Source organism: Schistocerca serialis, chromosome 9 (assembly GCF_023864345.2).
Source record: "Schistocerca serialis cubense isolate TAMUIC-IGC-003099 chromosome 9, iqSchSeri2.2, whole genome shotgun sequence".
Classification (NCBI taxonomy): Eukaryota; Metazoa; Arthropoda; class Insecta; order Orthoptera; family Acrididae; genus Schistocerca; species Schistocerca serialis.
This window is the reverse complement of record NC_064646.1, coordinates 61,853,738-61,869,783: the sequence shown is the minus strand read 5'-3', so window position 1 is coordinate 61,869,783 and position 16,046 is coordinate 61,853,738. Positions and strand designations below refer to the sequence as shown.

General features: G+C 37.0%; 1 protein-coding gene across 3 annotated transcripts; it reads left to right on the top strand.

Annotated features, from left to right (window-relative positions):
- The first annotated feature begins 7,398 nt into the window (after positions 1-7,398).
- Positions 7,399-15,121, top strand: LOC126419859 (uncharacterized). 3 transcript variants are annotated; one of them, XR_007576010.1, is made up of 6 exons: positions 7,399-9,343; positions 9,733-9,831; positions 9,946-10,044; positions 10,158-10,256; positions 10,374-10,473; positions 14,848-15,121. XR_007576010.1 is itself a non-coding variant. In XM_050087117.1 (5 exons), the coding sequence occupies exons 1-5, from the start codon at positions 7,891-7,893 to the stop codon at positions 10,400-10,402; spliced, it is 1,779 nt and encodes a 592-aa protein (XP_049943074.1). In that variant the 5' UTR covers positions 7,399-7,890; the 3' UTR covers positions 10,403-11,322. The 3 variants fall into 3 exon arrangements, 1 of the variants encoding a protein (XP_049943074.1); XR_007576011.1 differs by having other exon boundaries at positions 10,158-10,282; XM_050087117.1 differs by lacking the exon at positions 14,848-15,121 and having other exon boundaries at positions 10,374-11,322.
- The last annotated feature ends 925 nt before the right edge of the window (positions 15,122-16,046 follow it).

Genomic DNA, 16,046 nt, shown 5'->3' with positions numbered 1-16,046 from the left:
CATCTCAGAATCAGAATGACAAACAGGCAGAAACCTGACAGTGCAGAGCAAACCCGAATGATATTGCTTAACCTCACACGAATGAGAGACCTTAATAGTAAACTCAGCAACATGACCTCAGTGAGCAGAAGACATAATGTTGTTCTTACACCACAGCTTAATTTCATGAAAGAGAGTAAAAGTTTCACAAGAACATGTATCAGCCAGCTTTTTATATGGTGGAAAGACAACAAGCTAAAGCCAGGAAAGTCATTCTTACGAAACAGAGGGCTGGTGAAGACAGCTGATGGACCCAGTAAAGTGGGCCACATTTGGTCATTGCTCGCCAAGCATAATGTCATTGCCTCAGATGAACAGCTTCTGAGACTTCAAATGTATTACATTGCAATACACCAGCCACGAGGCTTTACCTGTGATGAGCTGTTACTGTTCAGCAAGATGACTTCCACCTTTGAAACTCCTACCTGTCTGGTCTGCTGTACTTTGTTGCTCTGATCTACCAACCTCTAAACCACTGATGAGAAGGCTTTGAGACTTCTGTGAGTTGGAGACTTCTACCTCTGGCTTGTTGAGCTGAACTACTGGTGTTTGGCACAATGCCACCTTGTTGCATTATTTGGGGGCACACTAACTGCTGCACTGCCCATGACTAGTGACTGTAAACAATCATCGACATCCCCAGCCTTCCTTGGCGGAAAGATTTTGCTGTTGTTGATCTCCACACCATGTAGAGCTCCTGAGAGATTACCCAAGCACATGCCTTCGATGTACCCTAGAGTGCTCTAGTGATACACACTCGCTGTCCTGGACAGCAATACCTATTGTATGGGCTACAACGGCTGCCAATGAGATGTGTCTTGTGTCTGACACCATGATTACATGAACCAGACACTGCAGGGCGACGTCCTCTGCAGGTTGCTGAGACAGAGTCGGCATGTTCAGAATCTGTGCACTTTACTGCCTCTGGCGTGGGTGGCGACAGAAGAATATACGATTGTTCTGCTAAGTTTTATCATTAGCACCCAACAAGCCAACCAACCTGCCCAACCACACTCCACGATGCCATCCTGACAACAAAAGGGTTTTTAACGAGGGCTCCTAGAGTTAAGTACCACATATATATGTTTCACAGGTAGACTCTTGAGCTGAACAGATGCACAGTACTCTGTCGCTGAGTATAACAACTGGAGTGTTGAAACACAAAGAGTGTCTCCTGATGATCCCCAGTGAGTGCCACAAAGCATTAAAGGATGTTATTTCGGCTTTTCAGCTTAGAAGATGCTCATGCCAAGTGCTCTTTTAAGGAAAGTGTCGAATCTTTGTGTCTGTGACATTCCTTAAGTCACACATGTCCTCTGTGTGATGCTAAATAGCTATTACTTTGAGACAAATATCTAAAGACAAGAAACAGAGGCAGCAGCTCTCAGTTCTTTTCAGGAGCATCCAGCTATAAAATAGGTGCAAATGAGATTTACGACATGCAAGATAAACATTACTATGGCTCCAAAAACCAATTTTTGTGGCCTGCCTTGTTCAGTTTGCTATCACATGTTTAAAAGATGGTGTAGCCCACTCCCTTTTCACCTCAAGGGACATGCTAGTGTTCTCTGTGGGACTTCATCCTATCGTCCTGGTAATGTAAAGACTCTGATAGCTACCTGGAATACAGGGTGTCCCACATAAAACTGGTATGTCTCATGCCTGAGGTTCAAATAACAATGAACTAACTAAAAAAGAATAGATAGTTAATGTTAAAAAACATGTAGTTACCTGTTTATAAGAGAAGTGGTAAGTGGAAGCCATGGCCATCCAGGCATCATTGACTTCATGTGATGACATTACCAACAACATGCGGTAATTCCACAGGCAGGGTGATGCGATCACGTTAATTTCTCTAGTATTGTTCTGTTTGGGGGAAGGGGGGGGGAAGCGTCTACTGCCAAGTCTGTCTTCAGGGAACACGGTGATGTGGGCCATACTTTGGTTAGATGTTAGAGCGGTTGCTCCATCTTGTTGGACTACTGCATACAGCTTCCTTGCGCCTGTTAACTGTGTATAGAGTGAGTCAGAGTCCTCTAGATATCTGGCACTGTTTAAGGCATAACTGAAAAATATGGGTACAATAATGCAAATGCCAAACAATGCACAACAATCACTTATCTTCTCTGAGTGAAGAGATTCTTCATGCAGAGTACACGTCCTGCAACCAGTATCTGCGATTCTCAGAGTTTACATAAACTGACAAAAGAAATCAGACGTCTGACAACAAATATATCAAGGGCCCCAAATAACAGTTGGCAGTTGACATTCACAGCCAGTTACAATAATACTCTTTTTTTCTTTTCTTTTTTTCCTGAGCCTCAGATGTCAACTCTTACACCACACGCACGCCCCCCCCCCCCCCCCCCCCCCCCCCACACACACTCTCTCTCTCTCTCTCTCTCTCTCTCTCTTTTAGCTTCATATCGTTTAGTTCAGGATGACATGATGTACAAGATACACCAAACTGCTGTGATCAACTCCTTACCGACTTGCAGGAACTTCTCGTAATGTCCGTAAGAATTCTGTCTATAGTTTCAGGGGTCCTCACTACCAGTCTACGACTCTTCTACATGTTCTGAATGGGTACTACAGCTCATCATTTCTAGTATAGATGTTGAATAGTGCTGGTTGTGGGAAGGCTTCTACCACGATATTTCACTTGATTCATTTCTTTACATTCCTTGCTGGAGCCTGTCTATGTAACACTCCACAATATCAATTCGCTATTCTAGTGCCAATTTCCCCATTTTTGTAACAACTCAACAGTATGAGCTTCTCACAACTGATGACAAATACACAGCTGCACTCAACTTTCCAAGAAAATGCAGTGGAACCAACTTTTGAGACAGTGTTGCCACTTCACAAGCAATTTGACTAGAGATGATAAACTGATATGTGAGGCATACCAGTTTTATGGTACCAGTAAAAATTCAGTGAAAATCAAAATAGGACTATCAAAATGTTCATGTTTTTATCACAACATAACATTATACAACTTCACAGTGCAAAGTATGAATATAGTGCCCAAAATCAAGCATACTACTCTGCAACGGGGCAGTCAATAGTAAAATGCACTTGCTTTAGTTTATGACTCGAAGGCCAATGCCCCAAGATCCCTGTGCAAGTGACTTCTCTCTGGCACTTGAAGTCTGACAGCAATGTTTACATATGGGAAATAAATAAAAATGTGTTGCTTCAGGGTAAGAGGTGCAACTACTGATTCCGTCACATCGGTCAAGTCCTAGAAAGTTAGTCAAATTACATATTAAACCAAATCCTGACAACCAAAATACTTAACAAATAAACTGAGCCTATGAATGCTTGTGGTCCTATAGTGAATACAATAAACATGTAATTTTAGTTGCTGTTTGTGGTTATATGCTATGCAAGGTTGCCTATAGTGGCACATTCAATTTTCTTGTGAAGCGGAAAAGCAACAGAAATGACACACCAGAGGTGACCAAGGACTGTGAAATCTACTGTAGCAACAGTAGTACTAGTACAAACATCCAGTCTATGTAGGTGTCTGAGACCTAGGACAACTGCTATGTGACCTGAGAATTTCTTATGGCATTCTGGGAGTAGAGGATGACACTGGAATATATGCAAGTGGAAATATTTATCTCATTTACCAATACAAAAATACTGTCAAGAACTCAAACACAATGCAAAGAACTGGTTCAGTTTTAGTGCCACAACCAGCAAAAATTCAGTGCAGAGTAACAGAAGTGTGGGGAGCTAGTAACATGCTTAGTGTATCACAGGAAGAGTAAACATTAAGGTTAAGAACAAAAGCTACAACATTTCATCACAATGTTCAGTACGTAAAGAATAAAGCAGATGAATTATAGGGGATACTGCAGTAATAAAAGCCAGATGTTCTAGTAGCAACACAACATGAGCTAAAAGAAAATCAGATGTAATTCAACCTTAGTAGTTTTTAGAACTTTAACAATGTGACAGAATCAGTAGTTGCAATACTGATTATGAAAGTCATTATTATGCAAGATAACCAATTTTTGTAGAAAATTACATGAAGATGGTGGGGAGGGGTGCTACTTTCTTTAGCTGTGTGTCAGCTAAAGCCGTCAAAATTACCACGAAATATGCGACAGAAATGAGATTTGAAGCTACAGCAGTAGAAATAAAAATTACAGGGAAGATGTGCTGTGTGTAAAGGCCTGCACCAATCGCCAAGCAGTGAAATAACAACATTTTTTTGAACAGCTACAAGGAACAATCCAAGAGCTTTCATAAGAAAATATATTTATTTAATAATTATTGGGGATTTGAACACAGATGTGCAGAAAAATACAGACAACACAATGACACTACTGGACTCCATACTTACAACCTAAAAACCAAAATAGATAAGCTGACCAGAGTAACTCAGCGTAGTGAAACTACTATTGATCACATAATAACAAATATTCATTCATGCTACTGTGACACACAGGTAACAAATTACACACTAGCAGACAATTTTGCAATAGTTATAGACATAAAGACTGATGGAGTTGAGCAGAGGATATAGGAGCAAAAAAGGCAGATTAACCCAAAAAACATAATTCAATTAAAAATGATGTTATTGGTAGAAGATGGGGAAGTAGTACATGCAATCAATATGCAATTACCAAATGGTACCAGTTTTTTTACTTTCTTTTATGTAAGACTGTGGCATATAATGTTCTGTACAAAATAAAAAAAAGAGTATTACAGTTGCACTGGAGGAAACAAGGGCATTATACATTATGACAGCTGTAGATAATGGGGAGAATTACTCAAAAGACAATATGATTTCAATTTATTTTTGAAGCTGTTACTGCTGTCATGTCAGACATTTTATTTCATCTAGCAATTTGTCGATAATTTTTATAGCAGCGTATTTTACCCCTTTCTGCACCAAAGATAGGTTAAGTAAAGGACAGTGTAAGTCTTTCTTTTTTCTGGTATTATAATCATGAATGTCACTGTTTTTAAACTGGTCCATGTTGTGGAGAACAAATTTCATTAGCGAGTAAATGTACTGTGATGTAGGTCCTCTAAGAATAGCAAACACCTTTAACAGATATTATTTAACTGCAGCAGATAAAGTAAATACAATGAAAAAAATTCCATGTATCAGTTATATCATTGCTTTCATCACAGCAACAGATACAGAAGTTTCAAATTTAGTAAACCAACTAAAAGTCAACCATTCATATGGCTTAGGTTGTGTAACATCACATCTCATAAAGGACTGTAGGGAAAGTATACTAAAACCCTTAACATTTCCAGATTCGCTAAAAGCAAGGAAAGTAAAGCCAGTATTTAGGAAAAGAAGCAGAGGTGAATTATGAAACTACAAGCCAATATCTTGGATCTCAACTTTGGCAAAAATCTATAAAATAATAGTAAAGAATATAATTTTAAGTCATTAAACACTTGCTACAACACAGTTTCAGAGAAGATCTAACTGAACACATTCTGAGTTCAATTCACAGGCAACAAAAGACCCACAGTAACTTCCGTGTGAATCATTCTAAGCTAATGGAGAAAAGGTATCAGTATGGAATCCAAGAGAAATGCTGTGATAAAATTAAATCTTGCATTATGAATAGGTAACAGTGTACAGAAATCAGACACACTATTGGGTGAAATATAAATCAATCAATTACAGATCTGAGTTACAAAAGATAATGATTGAAGCAGAACAACTGTTAGACATGGCATGCCACATTGCCCTGTCCTTGAACAAATACTATTTATTTTCTGCATAAATGATTTCCCACACTATATAAATCAGAATCTTACAATGCATGCCGATGACACAACCAGTAAATATTTTCTGCATAAATGATTTCCCACACTATATAAATCAGAATCTTACAATGCATGCTGATGACACAACCAGTAAATATGCAACTGAGGGGCTTGAAAAGGAAGTACTCCTGAATATTGAAAATGCATATAAGTATCTAAAACAATAGTCTTTTTACAGATAAATCTAAAACAGTGTACGTAGTGTTTCAAACAAGTACAAGTGAAACACTGTAGAGAGACAAAGACATAAGAGCACAATTTTTATTTATTTATTTTTTGGAAATTTTTAGGTAAGTATTTGATATTGTGTGGAACACATGCACATAATGTGTAAAAAGATAAACAAACAGATTTTTCTCATGTGCAAAACAGCAAAAGACGTGGGTGATAAAGTTCTCAGAACAAAATGTTCCCAATCTGGCCTACTCAACTTGCATAGGCCTATGGGGAGCGCACAAACAGGTTACTTGAAGAGAATACTTGCAATTCAGAAAAAAGCAGTGAGGTGCATAATGAAGATACCACCCAGACAGTCATGTAGACAAGCATTTATACACAATATAATGACATTGTACTCACTGTACAGACTAAGAACCTGAATAATAGGTCAGTGAGACCAAATGACAAACGTCTACAAAAAGACTGCATAACCACGAAACAAGAGGAAAGCAAAAAAAAGAGGACGTCAGAAGCAGCAGGAAAAAGTTTTTTTTTTTTTTTTTAATTTTCCAAACTCGCTTAAAAAAGAGTACCTCACACAGAAATTTATATTCAGTATGAGTGAGTATTAAAAATGAAACTAAATATTGATATATTGTAACAAAATGTATGCAATAACCTTTTATGTACCTATAAAATGGAATACTGTTTTCTTTATTTTATTTATGTATGATTTAATGTAATATGACAAATGCAGTTAGAACGCAAATGTTACATCTGGCGTAGTCTTCCCTCCTATAAATTGTATCCATCACAGAAACCTTTAGGGAGAGCTCGGCTCGAAACGAAAATAACCAATAGCATTTCAGGGTAGCGATATCCAATAGGATTGCTCGTTTCGAAAGAGCTGTGGCGCAGACATTTTTCTCATTCGAAAGTTACACACACGTGCGGTTTTGTCAGCAGATACGTATGGAATAAGTGTATTTTGCCCTGTTACTTTGTGCTGTGGAGTTGTCCGTGTAAGCAGTGAAATTTTTGTGTCCAACATGATTTTTCAGTGTCATGTGTGCGATAAAGTCTATCCTAAAAAAGGAAATTTGAATAGACACCTGTTAGAGGTTCATGGACTGCAAATAGAGCAGAAAAAATTGTTTGTGTGCGCCCTGTGTAATGAAAGAAGTACTTCTGAAAAGTGCCTGTTTGATCATTTACGGTCGGCACATGAGGTAGATGTGAAATGTGAAATATTACGTTTCAGCACCGCTGATGAATTTCAGAAGTGGAAGGAGGAAACTGAGCAGACAACGCTCTCAAAGTTCGTCAAACGTCGTGGTTCCCATGCTAAGGTTGATTCAGAAGTTGTTTCTTATATTTGTCACCGGTCTGGTAAGTTTGTATCTAGAGGAAAAAACGTGCGATGTCTTAAATTGCAAGGTAGTAGTAAGATTGATGCACTGTGCCCTGCTAAGATGAGAGTAGATATGAAAAAGAATGTAACCTGCTGTGTGAAATATGTTTCAACCCATGTTGGCCACAAATCCGAGTTATGCCATCTGCGACTAACAAAAAGAGAAAGGGAAAGTATTGCTGCAGATATAGCAAGTGGCATACCATTCTGTCATATTAGACAAAATTCGAGATACAGTTGTAGATTCGAACTTGGAAAGGATACATTTGATTACGAGACAGGATCTACATAATATAGATCAGTCTTATAATTTGTCCTTCAAGTCAATAAGACACCATAATGATGCAATAAGTGTAGAAGCATGGGTAAATGAAGTAAATGGTGGAGACAGTCCTTGTGTGCTTTTCTATAAACCACAGGATGTAGTCCTTGATTCGTACCCACAATTAAAGCGCTCTGATTTTGTATTGATAATTATGAACAATGCTCAAGGCGAGATATTAAAGAAATATGGGAACGACTGCGTTTGTGTTGATGGGACACATGGTCTTAATGGATATAATTTTGAACTTATAACTCTACTAGTGCTAGACGATCTAAGACAAGGGTTTCCATGCGCGTTTCTAATATCTAACAGGAATGACTCCCAGATGCTGTCCATATTTTTCCAGCACATAAAGAGGCAGGTTGGATCAATTTCGCCAAATGTTTTTATGTCGGATTTGGCCGAGTCTTTCTTTATTGCATGGAATGATGTCATGGCAGCTCCATCTATGCGACTTTATTGTACATGGCATGTTGATAGATGTTGGAGGAAGAATATCAAATGTAAGATTCAAGGTGTAGAAAAACAAGGTGAAGTATACAAGCAAATCAGAACTTTGATGCATGAGCAGGATGTAGATTCATTTGATGAGATGTTAAATATTGTGCTAGAGAGATTGGAATGTGATCCTGATACAGTTCAATTTGCCACATACTTCAGAGACAACTATGTTGGGAATGCAAATTCTTGGGCATATTGCCATAGATTGAATGCTGGAATCAATACCAACATGCATATAGAAAGAATGCATCGCACTATTAAATATATATATCTAGGTAGTAAATGTGTCAAGCGTTTGGACAAAGCTATTTTTGCATTGATGTCATTTGTGAAGCACAAGCTGTTTGACAGGCTTATTGTGCTAAATAAAGGTAAACTGACGAGTAAACTTAAGGACATTCGGCTTCGGCATAAATCAGGGAATAATATTAAGGAGGACTTCATTACTATGGAGTTTTCTGGTTGGAAAGTGCGTTCTTCTTCAAGAAGGTCAACAGATTATTTTGTATATGATAATGACTTTCAGTGCAACTGCAGATTGATGTGCATTAAATGCAGGGCTTGCATTCATAGGTATTCTTGTACATGTATTGACTATACCATCAAATGGAATATGTGCAAGCACATACATAGTGTTTGCCAGATTCAGTTAAAGCAGCAACCTTCTGAACACCTAAGAAATAGTGAAGTTACACTTACTGAGAGTGAAGATATTTCTGTTGTAGACGAGAAAACAGAAATACTAGCGGAGGTAACGAAAAAAAGTGTTAATGATTCTGTACCTTTGTCAGTCCAAAGAAGGGAACTTATCGCAGAGTTTTCTGGTATTGTATCTGAGCTGACCTCAAATGACTTAGAAACTGCTAAAAAAATGTTATCGTCACTAAAGGCAACTGTAGCTGTCGGAATGTTGCAGCAAAAACAGGCACCGCTGCAGATAGAAAGGAAACAATCACAAAAGATTTTACCTCAACGTAGACTGTACTCTACAAAGAAAAACAAAAGGAGTAATAATGCATCCCTGGTGCTACCAAATTCAGAAGAATCCAGTTTGATCAAATTATCTCTACTGGCAGACAAAGAAGATGCACTTGTGGGAAAAGGTATGTTACTAGTGCCCCCTTCCCCTCCCAACAACGTACATCCCTGCAGCAAAAAATGCTTGTAATGAAGCAGTCTCGTAAAATTCTACGTATGACTCAAGTGGCATAGTGTGCTGCTGATGGCAATGATCAATTATGAAGTAAATAATTAATGCTGTTCCTGTTCTCTAGTTGTCAGGTTCTCGTATGTACCCTTGTTTGCTCAGTAATTTAATTATCCTTGTAAAGCAAACATTTAGAACAAGTATTTACAAGAAACAAAATATACAGAATAAATAAACGGTCATTGCCAGTATCACAGCACCACGCCGCCTGAGCTATAAGTAAAACTTAACCAGTACTCTATTATCTGTTAATGTCAGCAATCTAATATAATATACTGTTTGCAGGTTCAGCTGTTAAAAAGCAACCAACAATAAAAAATACAGAGGGTGTAGCAGGTCCATTCCCCATTACAGCATGTGCCCTACAGCACAGCCCGACGAATCGTGAGTATTATAAATCCAGGTATTAATGTACCTTTTTGTTATAAAATATCATTCTAGTTTTATGCCATAGTTCCTTGTAAGTTACAGCAATCCGGTTTGCAATTCTGCTTGCAGGCTCAACTCCCATGATTCAGCCAATAGCAAAACAGGCTGAGGTGGTATCTAGTCCGTCTCTCGCTACATCGTATGTGCTGAAACACAGCCCGAGGAATAGTGAGTACTATGAATCAAGATATTAGTGCACCTCTGTGTTATGCCATTGTTTATTTTTGTCACAGCTCCTTATAAATTACTTACTGTAACTTAGTTTGCATTTCTGCCTGCAGGCTCAACTTCCACAATTCAACCAATACCAAAACAGGCTGTGGTGGTACCACATCCATCCATCGGTACAGTGCGTGTGTTGCTACACAGCTCAACAAATGGTGATTTTCTATGAATTCAGGCATTAGTGCATCTCTTTATTATAAAATGTTATTCCAGCTTTATGCTAGTCCCTTGTAAGTTATTTATAGCAATTTGGTTTTAAATGCTGATTGCAGGTGCCGTTCTCCCACATTTAAACCAGTGACAGGGCAGGATAAGATGGTATCAGTGCCTTCCCTTACTACAGCGCATGTTCTGCAACACGGCTATGGAATGGTATTATAAATTCAGGCAGTATTTGTGGATCCTTTCTGATCTGAAATTTTGCTTGTCAACTACAACCTTCCTTATGACATTTCATTTCTGATTTATACCAAAGACAAGTGTCCTTTTGTTTAATTGAAATTTTTTTACCACTTGTCGGACTGGTTTTTCTTCACAAAATATATTAGTACAAATATAGCTATATAATAGTGTGATACATTCTTTCTGTATTGATGATGTTATGGCCAATATTTCACATTACAGGCATAGGCAATTGTCTTGGTTACGAATTAAACTGTATCAGGATCACATACATCCTTGTTGTGAATCATGTTGTCTGCACTGGCGATTTGTTCACGTGTCCCAGTACACCTCGCACATGAAGTACACTTCACTAGGAAAATTAAAAAATGCTGTAACTTTTGAATCACTGCAGATAGGACGTAAACTCTTTCACCTTAATCCATAAGAAACACTACAGTTTACATCCTTAATGGACATTACATGCAAGTTACACAAAGAATTATATTTAGCAATAGTTTTTAAATGAGGCTAAATTTCACTCCATAGTCTTCCTTATAATAATATCATACACACTTTATTTTACTCCTCACTAAACTTAAATTCAGAGAATCTTACCTTGCTCACTGAGGAGAAAGTGTCAGATGCAGTGAACACCAAATGAAAAGGCTAAATAAGACAATGCAGTGTGGTAGTCAGCACTCAGTATGATATAACCACCACTAGATATTGACATCTTCAGCCTTTAGAGCATAATTTCAAAAGTTTGATTAGTTGAACAATCTTTTTAGCTTGAAGTAAATGAAGTTGTCAACATAGAAAATACCCAACATTTTTATAATTTTCATTCAAGTTATGACTCACTATAAATAGATTTTTAAAACACAGGATGGTTGTGAGACAGCATGGCTGTGATAGATGGAATGTGCCATACGGTATATAGGCAAGATTGTGAACTCACTTTGTACGAGTGTTTTTCTCCATAATTCTCTCCCATGCCGCTCAGATGTCTAAAAATATACTCTTTGTGAAGACTGTCTCTGTAAGTTGAAGCAGTGACCAGCAACACAATATTCTGTTTACTCTTGATTCAATGCTTAACATATTCTGCAATTGACACTTATTACAAGTTAATAGCACATGCATAAGCCAACAGCGAATGTGTTAATTGCTAATATTTGAAACTTGTGAGTAGCTAAATGACATAATGCTAGTTTAATGGCTTCCTACTGCCCTCACAAATTATAAACATTAGTTTTTGAAATTTTTTTCCCCTTCACACCACTTTTCAGCACCTGATATGTGCTCGCAACATTTTTGCTGTTTGGAAAGGTTTAAAAAAAATTTATTTCAACACAGTTAGCCAAGATATTTTTAGCCAAAATAATCAAAGTTTATTTCTGCTAGCTGCAAAGGTATGCAGTGAACTCTTTAAATGCTATTAGTAGACCTTACATGAGGATTGATTGTTGGGGGATATGGTAGTTACTTTATGCATTGATTATCTCTTTGTTCTGTGTTCAGGAGTGTAACAGGCTCGTACTGTATGTGATGAGACTAAAAGTTTTCCAATGAGAGTGTGGATGTGCAGCTCTTAACATACTAGACTTCCATTCGTTGGTGTGACAGTCAATTCCTAATCTAACAACACAGGTTCATTTTTTCACTATTTTTGAAACTCCCTCCAGACTAATAGCCAGAATGCTTCTTTTGAGAATTTAGGGATTTTTCCTCCTAACTTTGGATGCCTGTTTCGTTGTTAGCCGTTTCACCCTTTCAGTTACATATAATGGTAAAATTTTACTTGCGGTTCAGGTGGCGTGCTGTGCTGATGTCAACAGCGACCAACCATGAAATAAATAATTAATCCTGTTCCTACTCTATGGTTGACGTGTTCTTGCATGTACCCGCGTCTGCTCAGTAAATTAATTATCTTAGTAAAGCGAACATTTAGAAAAAGTGCTTACAAGAAATGAAATATTAGAGAATAATTTCCAGCACTGCACGGTCGTTGCCAACATCACCACACGAGGGCGCCTAAGCCGTAAGTAAAGTTTAACCCATATAAATGTGATATCTTCTTGTTTCCTCATTGTCATGCCACAAGGAGCATGAGTGCACCAGCTAATGCGCAGCAATAAGTTAATAAGTTACTTGTCCTGTGACGAGTCGGAGAATTAAAGTGCCATAAGATTACACCAAGCTTCCTAGTACGACAGTGGCCACCAATAGACACTGTAGTATTCGTGAAGATGAGTGTGTCAAGTTGACAGATTCTCAGTATGTCCTACAAATAATTATTTGATAGTGTGCACACTTGATTGTATTTGGGCCTAACTTTTTGTTCTTAGTATTGGTTACGTTGAGGCTTCTGTGCATCTCATCTCTATTGTGATTTTCAGAACAACTGTATTACCTAAATTTCTAATCCAAAGGTCCATTAATGTGGTTGCTCTTGAATCCTGTAGTCTAAGATTATCTTTTCACACAATTTCTTATGGTATTTCCAGTACTTGAGAAGGAACTCACAAATTGTTCATTGTTTTGAACACATATTATCCACTGCCCACTTACTGTTCCATATTGAAGCATAACTACTGTTTTGTAATAGGATTAGTTACATTTGGCTTGTAAATGTCATGTGACGTTACACATTGTGCCATAATAATCTTTACTAATCGTTAATTGTGTCTAAAATTAATAAAGTCTTAGCCCAACATTCCTTACTAGTTCCAAACTGTTTGCAGTTTTCACCACTGGCTTGTGAAATATACTTGATTACACTTTCAATACACATAAGGTACTAGAGCTACCATTGTGTGTCTGTGCCCAGTGCATGTCAGGAGAGCACCAAACTGGGCAATGACTTTTAAGTATTTTATTTACTGCCAAAAATATGTCAATAAATGTGATCTTTAAAAACAAATAAATCACCAAAGTAAAAACTGAGATTAACCCATCTGGAACTGACAAACTTCCATTGCTCGACTGATTGCTGTGGGATGTTGACAGTTGGATAAAATGGTCTTTTTTTTCCTTCGCAACATATAGTGTAAACCATCATCCCATCCCCTGTGTTAGTCTCACCTGCAAAGTTAACAAACATCCAAAGGTTATACTTGACAGTATTACATTTCCAGATCAGGATGATCAGTATTTAAATTATGGTTTTCTCTACATTTGAGGTGCAATGAGTCTTATGTCTTATGCTGATTTCTCTTAGACAGGTAACTTTTGAAACTGAATAATCTCACTGCACTGTTCATGGTAACAACTTATTTATAGTTTCCATCAGATAATACTAACCTTACAAGAATTCTTGAGGTATAGTTTATGGGTTGAAAGGCTGTGGTCAGTGTATAAAACTACTACTCCAAGTGCGGGAGACATCTTCAGAGGTACAATTGTAGCTTCCATTCTACCTCGGAAGATGTCTCCCGCAGTTAGAGATGAAACGTCAGGAAGAAGTAATTTTATACATCAACCATGGCCTTTTAACCTGGAAATTTTGACTCAAGAAAATGTTGGCCATGAAAGTCTACATTGTATGACTTTACAAAAATTGTCACCTGCTGTGTCCCATAGAAGTAAATAGTTAATAGTAGTAATGTTTAAGCACATACTAAATAAATCAATTATATTCAGCAACATGTTCAAGCATATTATTTAAGGATGTATCATTCAAAATTAAGCACAATTTGTTTGTTTTCACTGAGAAAGAAATAGAACTGCACAAACAATGTATTCTACACTATGCTAATTTTTATTTTACCTCTTTGTGATGCTGTGGATTGGAAATAATACCTGGCAGAAGAGATATGGTGTGATTTGGATCCATTGTCTGAATGGAAATGTTGGTATACTTAAAAGCTTTATAGAAGAGGTCAGGACATGTCAAATTAGCAACAGATAAAATATTTGCGCACCGTTATTTCTAGATACTATTTTTGTACTACAATATGCTAAGAGGGCAAATTCTCTATATTGATCTGTTTCACCTTGTTCAAGTACTTAACACTATGTTGCCTACTATGTAGCCTTTTGACATTGCATACAGCTAAACAAAAGGACACTTTCATTTTGGGAACTGCTTTTCAACAATGAAATTATTTCAGAGATAGTACTCGGAACCATTGAAAAAAGACTACATCATTGCCAGATAAGTAAAGCCAAATTCTGCCTCAAAAGTAACTGACAATACGTAAATCAAGATAATTGTTGGTTTTTGTTATTTTTGGGGGGCTTTTAGACAAGTGTGTGAAGAACTGGATTGGTTGTATGCTATAAACGGCACTGGTAGACTGAATTTTGGAGCAACTATACCCTTGAAATGTCTATTATTTTGCTCTCGATTTGATGTTTCAGCAACCTGTGATGCCAGGAAACTCACAGATAAACTAAATCATGTGCCAGATGTCGAGCACCATTGTGTTTGGAAGTTCTATTGTTCTGTGTGCGAACAGTTTTGGAAGTTTGGATGAATCAAGTTTCTGAAACTGACTGGAAAGAAACTTAATTTTCAAAAACTAAGATTTTATTGCAATTCATGATACTGTGAAATATTTTTATAATTGCTGTACATTCAGCTAAAAGTTACAGTAAAATTTTCTTGTAAGTTATGCCTGCAGAAACTTTTGTACTGAATTTAATCTTTTCTTTTGGTTTATAATTTTGATTTAAAATCTATTTTCTGTTTATATATGAAGTTTCAATTGTGTATCTTAATATTTGTAGCTGATGTGTAGAATATTTGAAAACTTTTTTTTCACGTTCTGTATGTTTTGTACGTCACTGTATTACTTCATAAAGTCTATAAGATATGATGACAAATTATGAATGTAGTCTTAAAATTGTATTAATAAATCATAATTAAAAATTTAATATTTAAATTCCAATCAACTGTTTAATTTTTTCCCATAACATACTCAAAATGTAAATGTGTCCTGATGACCCTGGTGTATCTTACGTGTTGCAATGTTTAAGTGTGCCAAGTAACAGGTAATAATGAGAGACAATTCGTATGAGTGACTGCATTGGCAGTGTAAGCTGTGAACGCAATTTCATGTTAGCAAAAGCAAGCATCATCTGCAGGGAACCAGCGACTGTTGGATATTGAAATTGTAGACCAGCCACAAGTTACATATAATTTTTCTTTATTTTGAGTAGTTTCATTCAACAAACGTGAGCAGCTTCATAAAATTATGTGGCCAACAGCCACACATTACTTATGTCAGACTGTATACAGCACCGACGTCATACAAAAATAAAACAACAAATGAATGGACATCCACGTTAGTTTTTGGGATTTGAAATAAGTTGCTGATCTCGACCTGATACTTTGGCATTGAATAAAGACAGAATCAAAGAGCCTATGCTTTGAAAGGACCTTTTAATTTGCAGAATATTTCTAAAATTTTCCAGCTTGGAAGTTTTTGAATAATGAAGCAAAATAAATTTCTGGTAACATGAAACTCTTGCAGTTAGGTGGTTGTAACATGCATATAGTTCATTGCACTTTTAAAACTGGAGTGTCACAAACAAATTAGGAAAGACCACTATTTTCA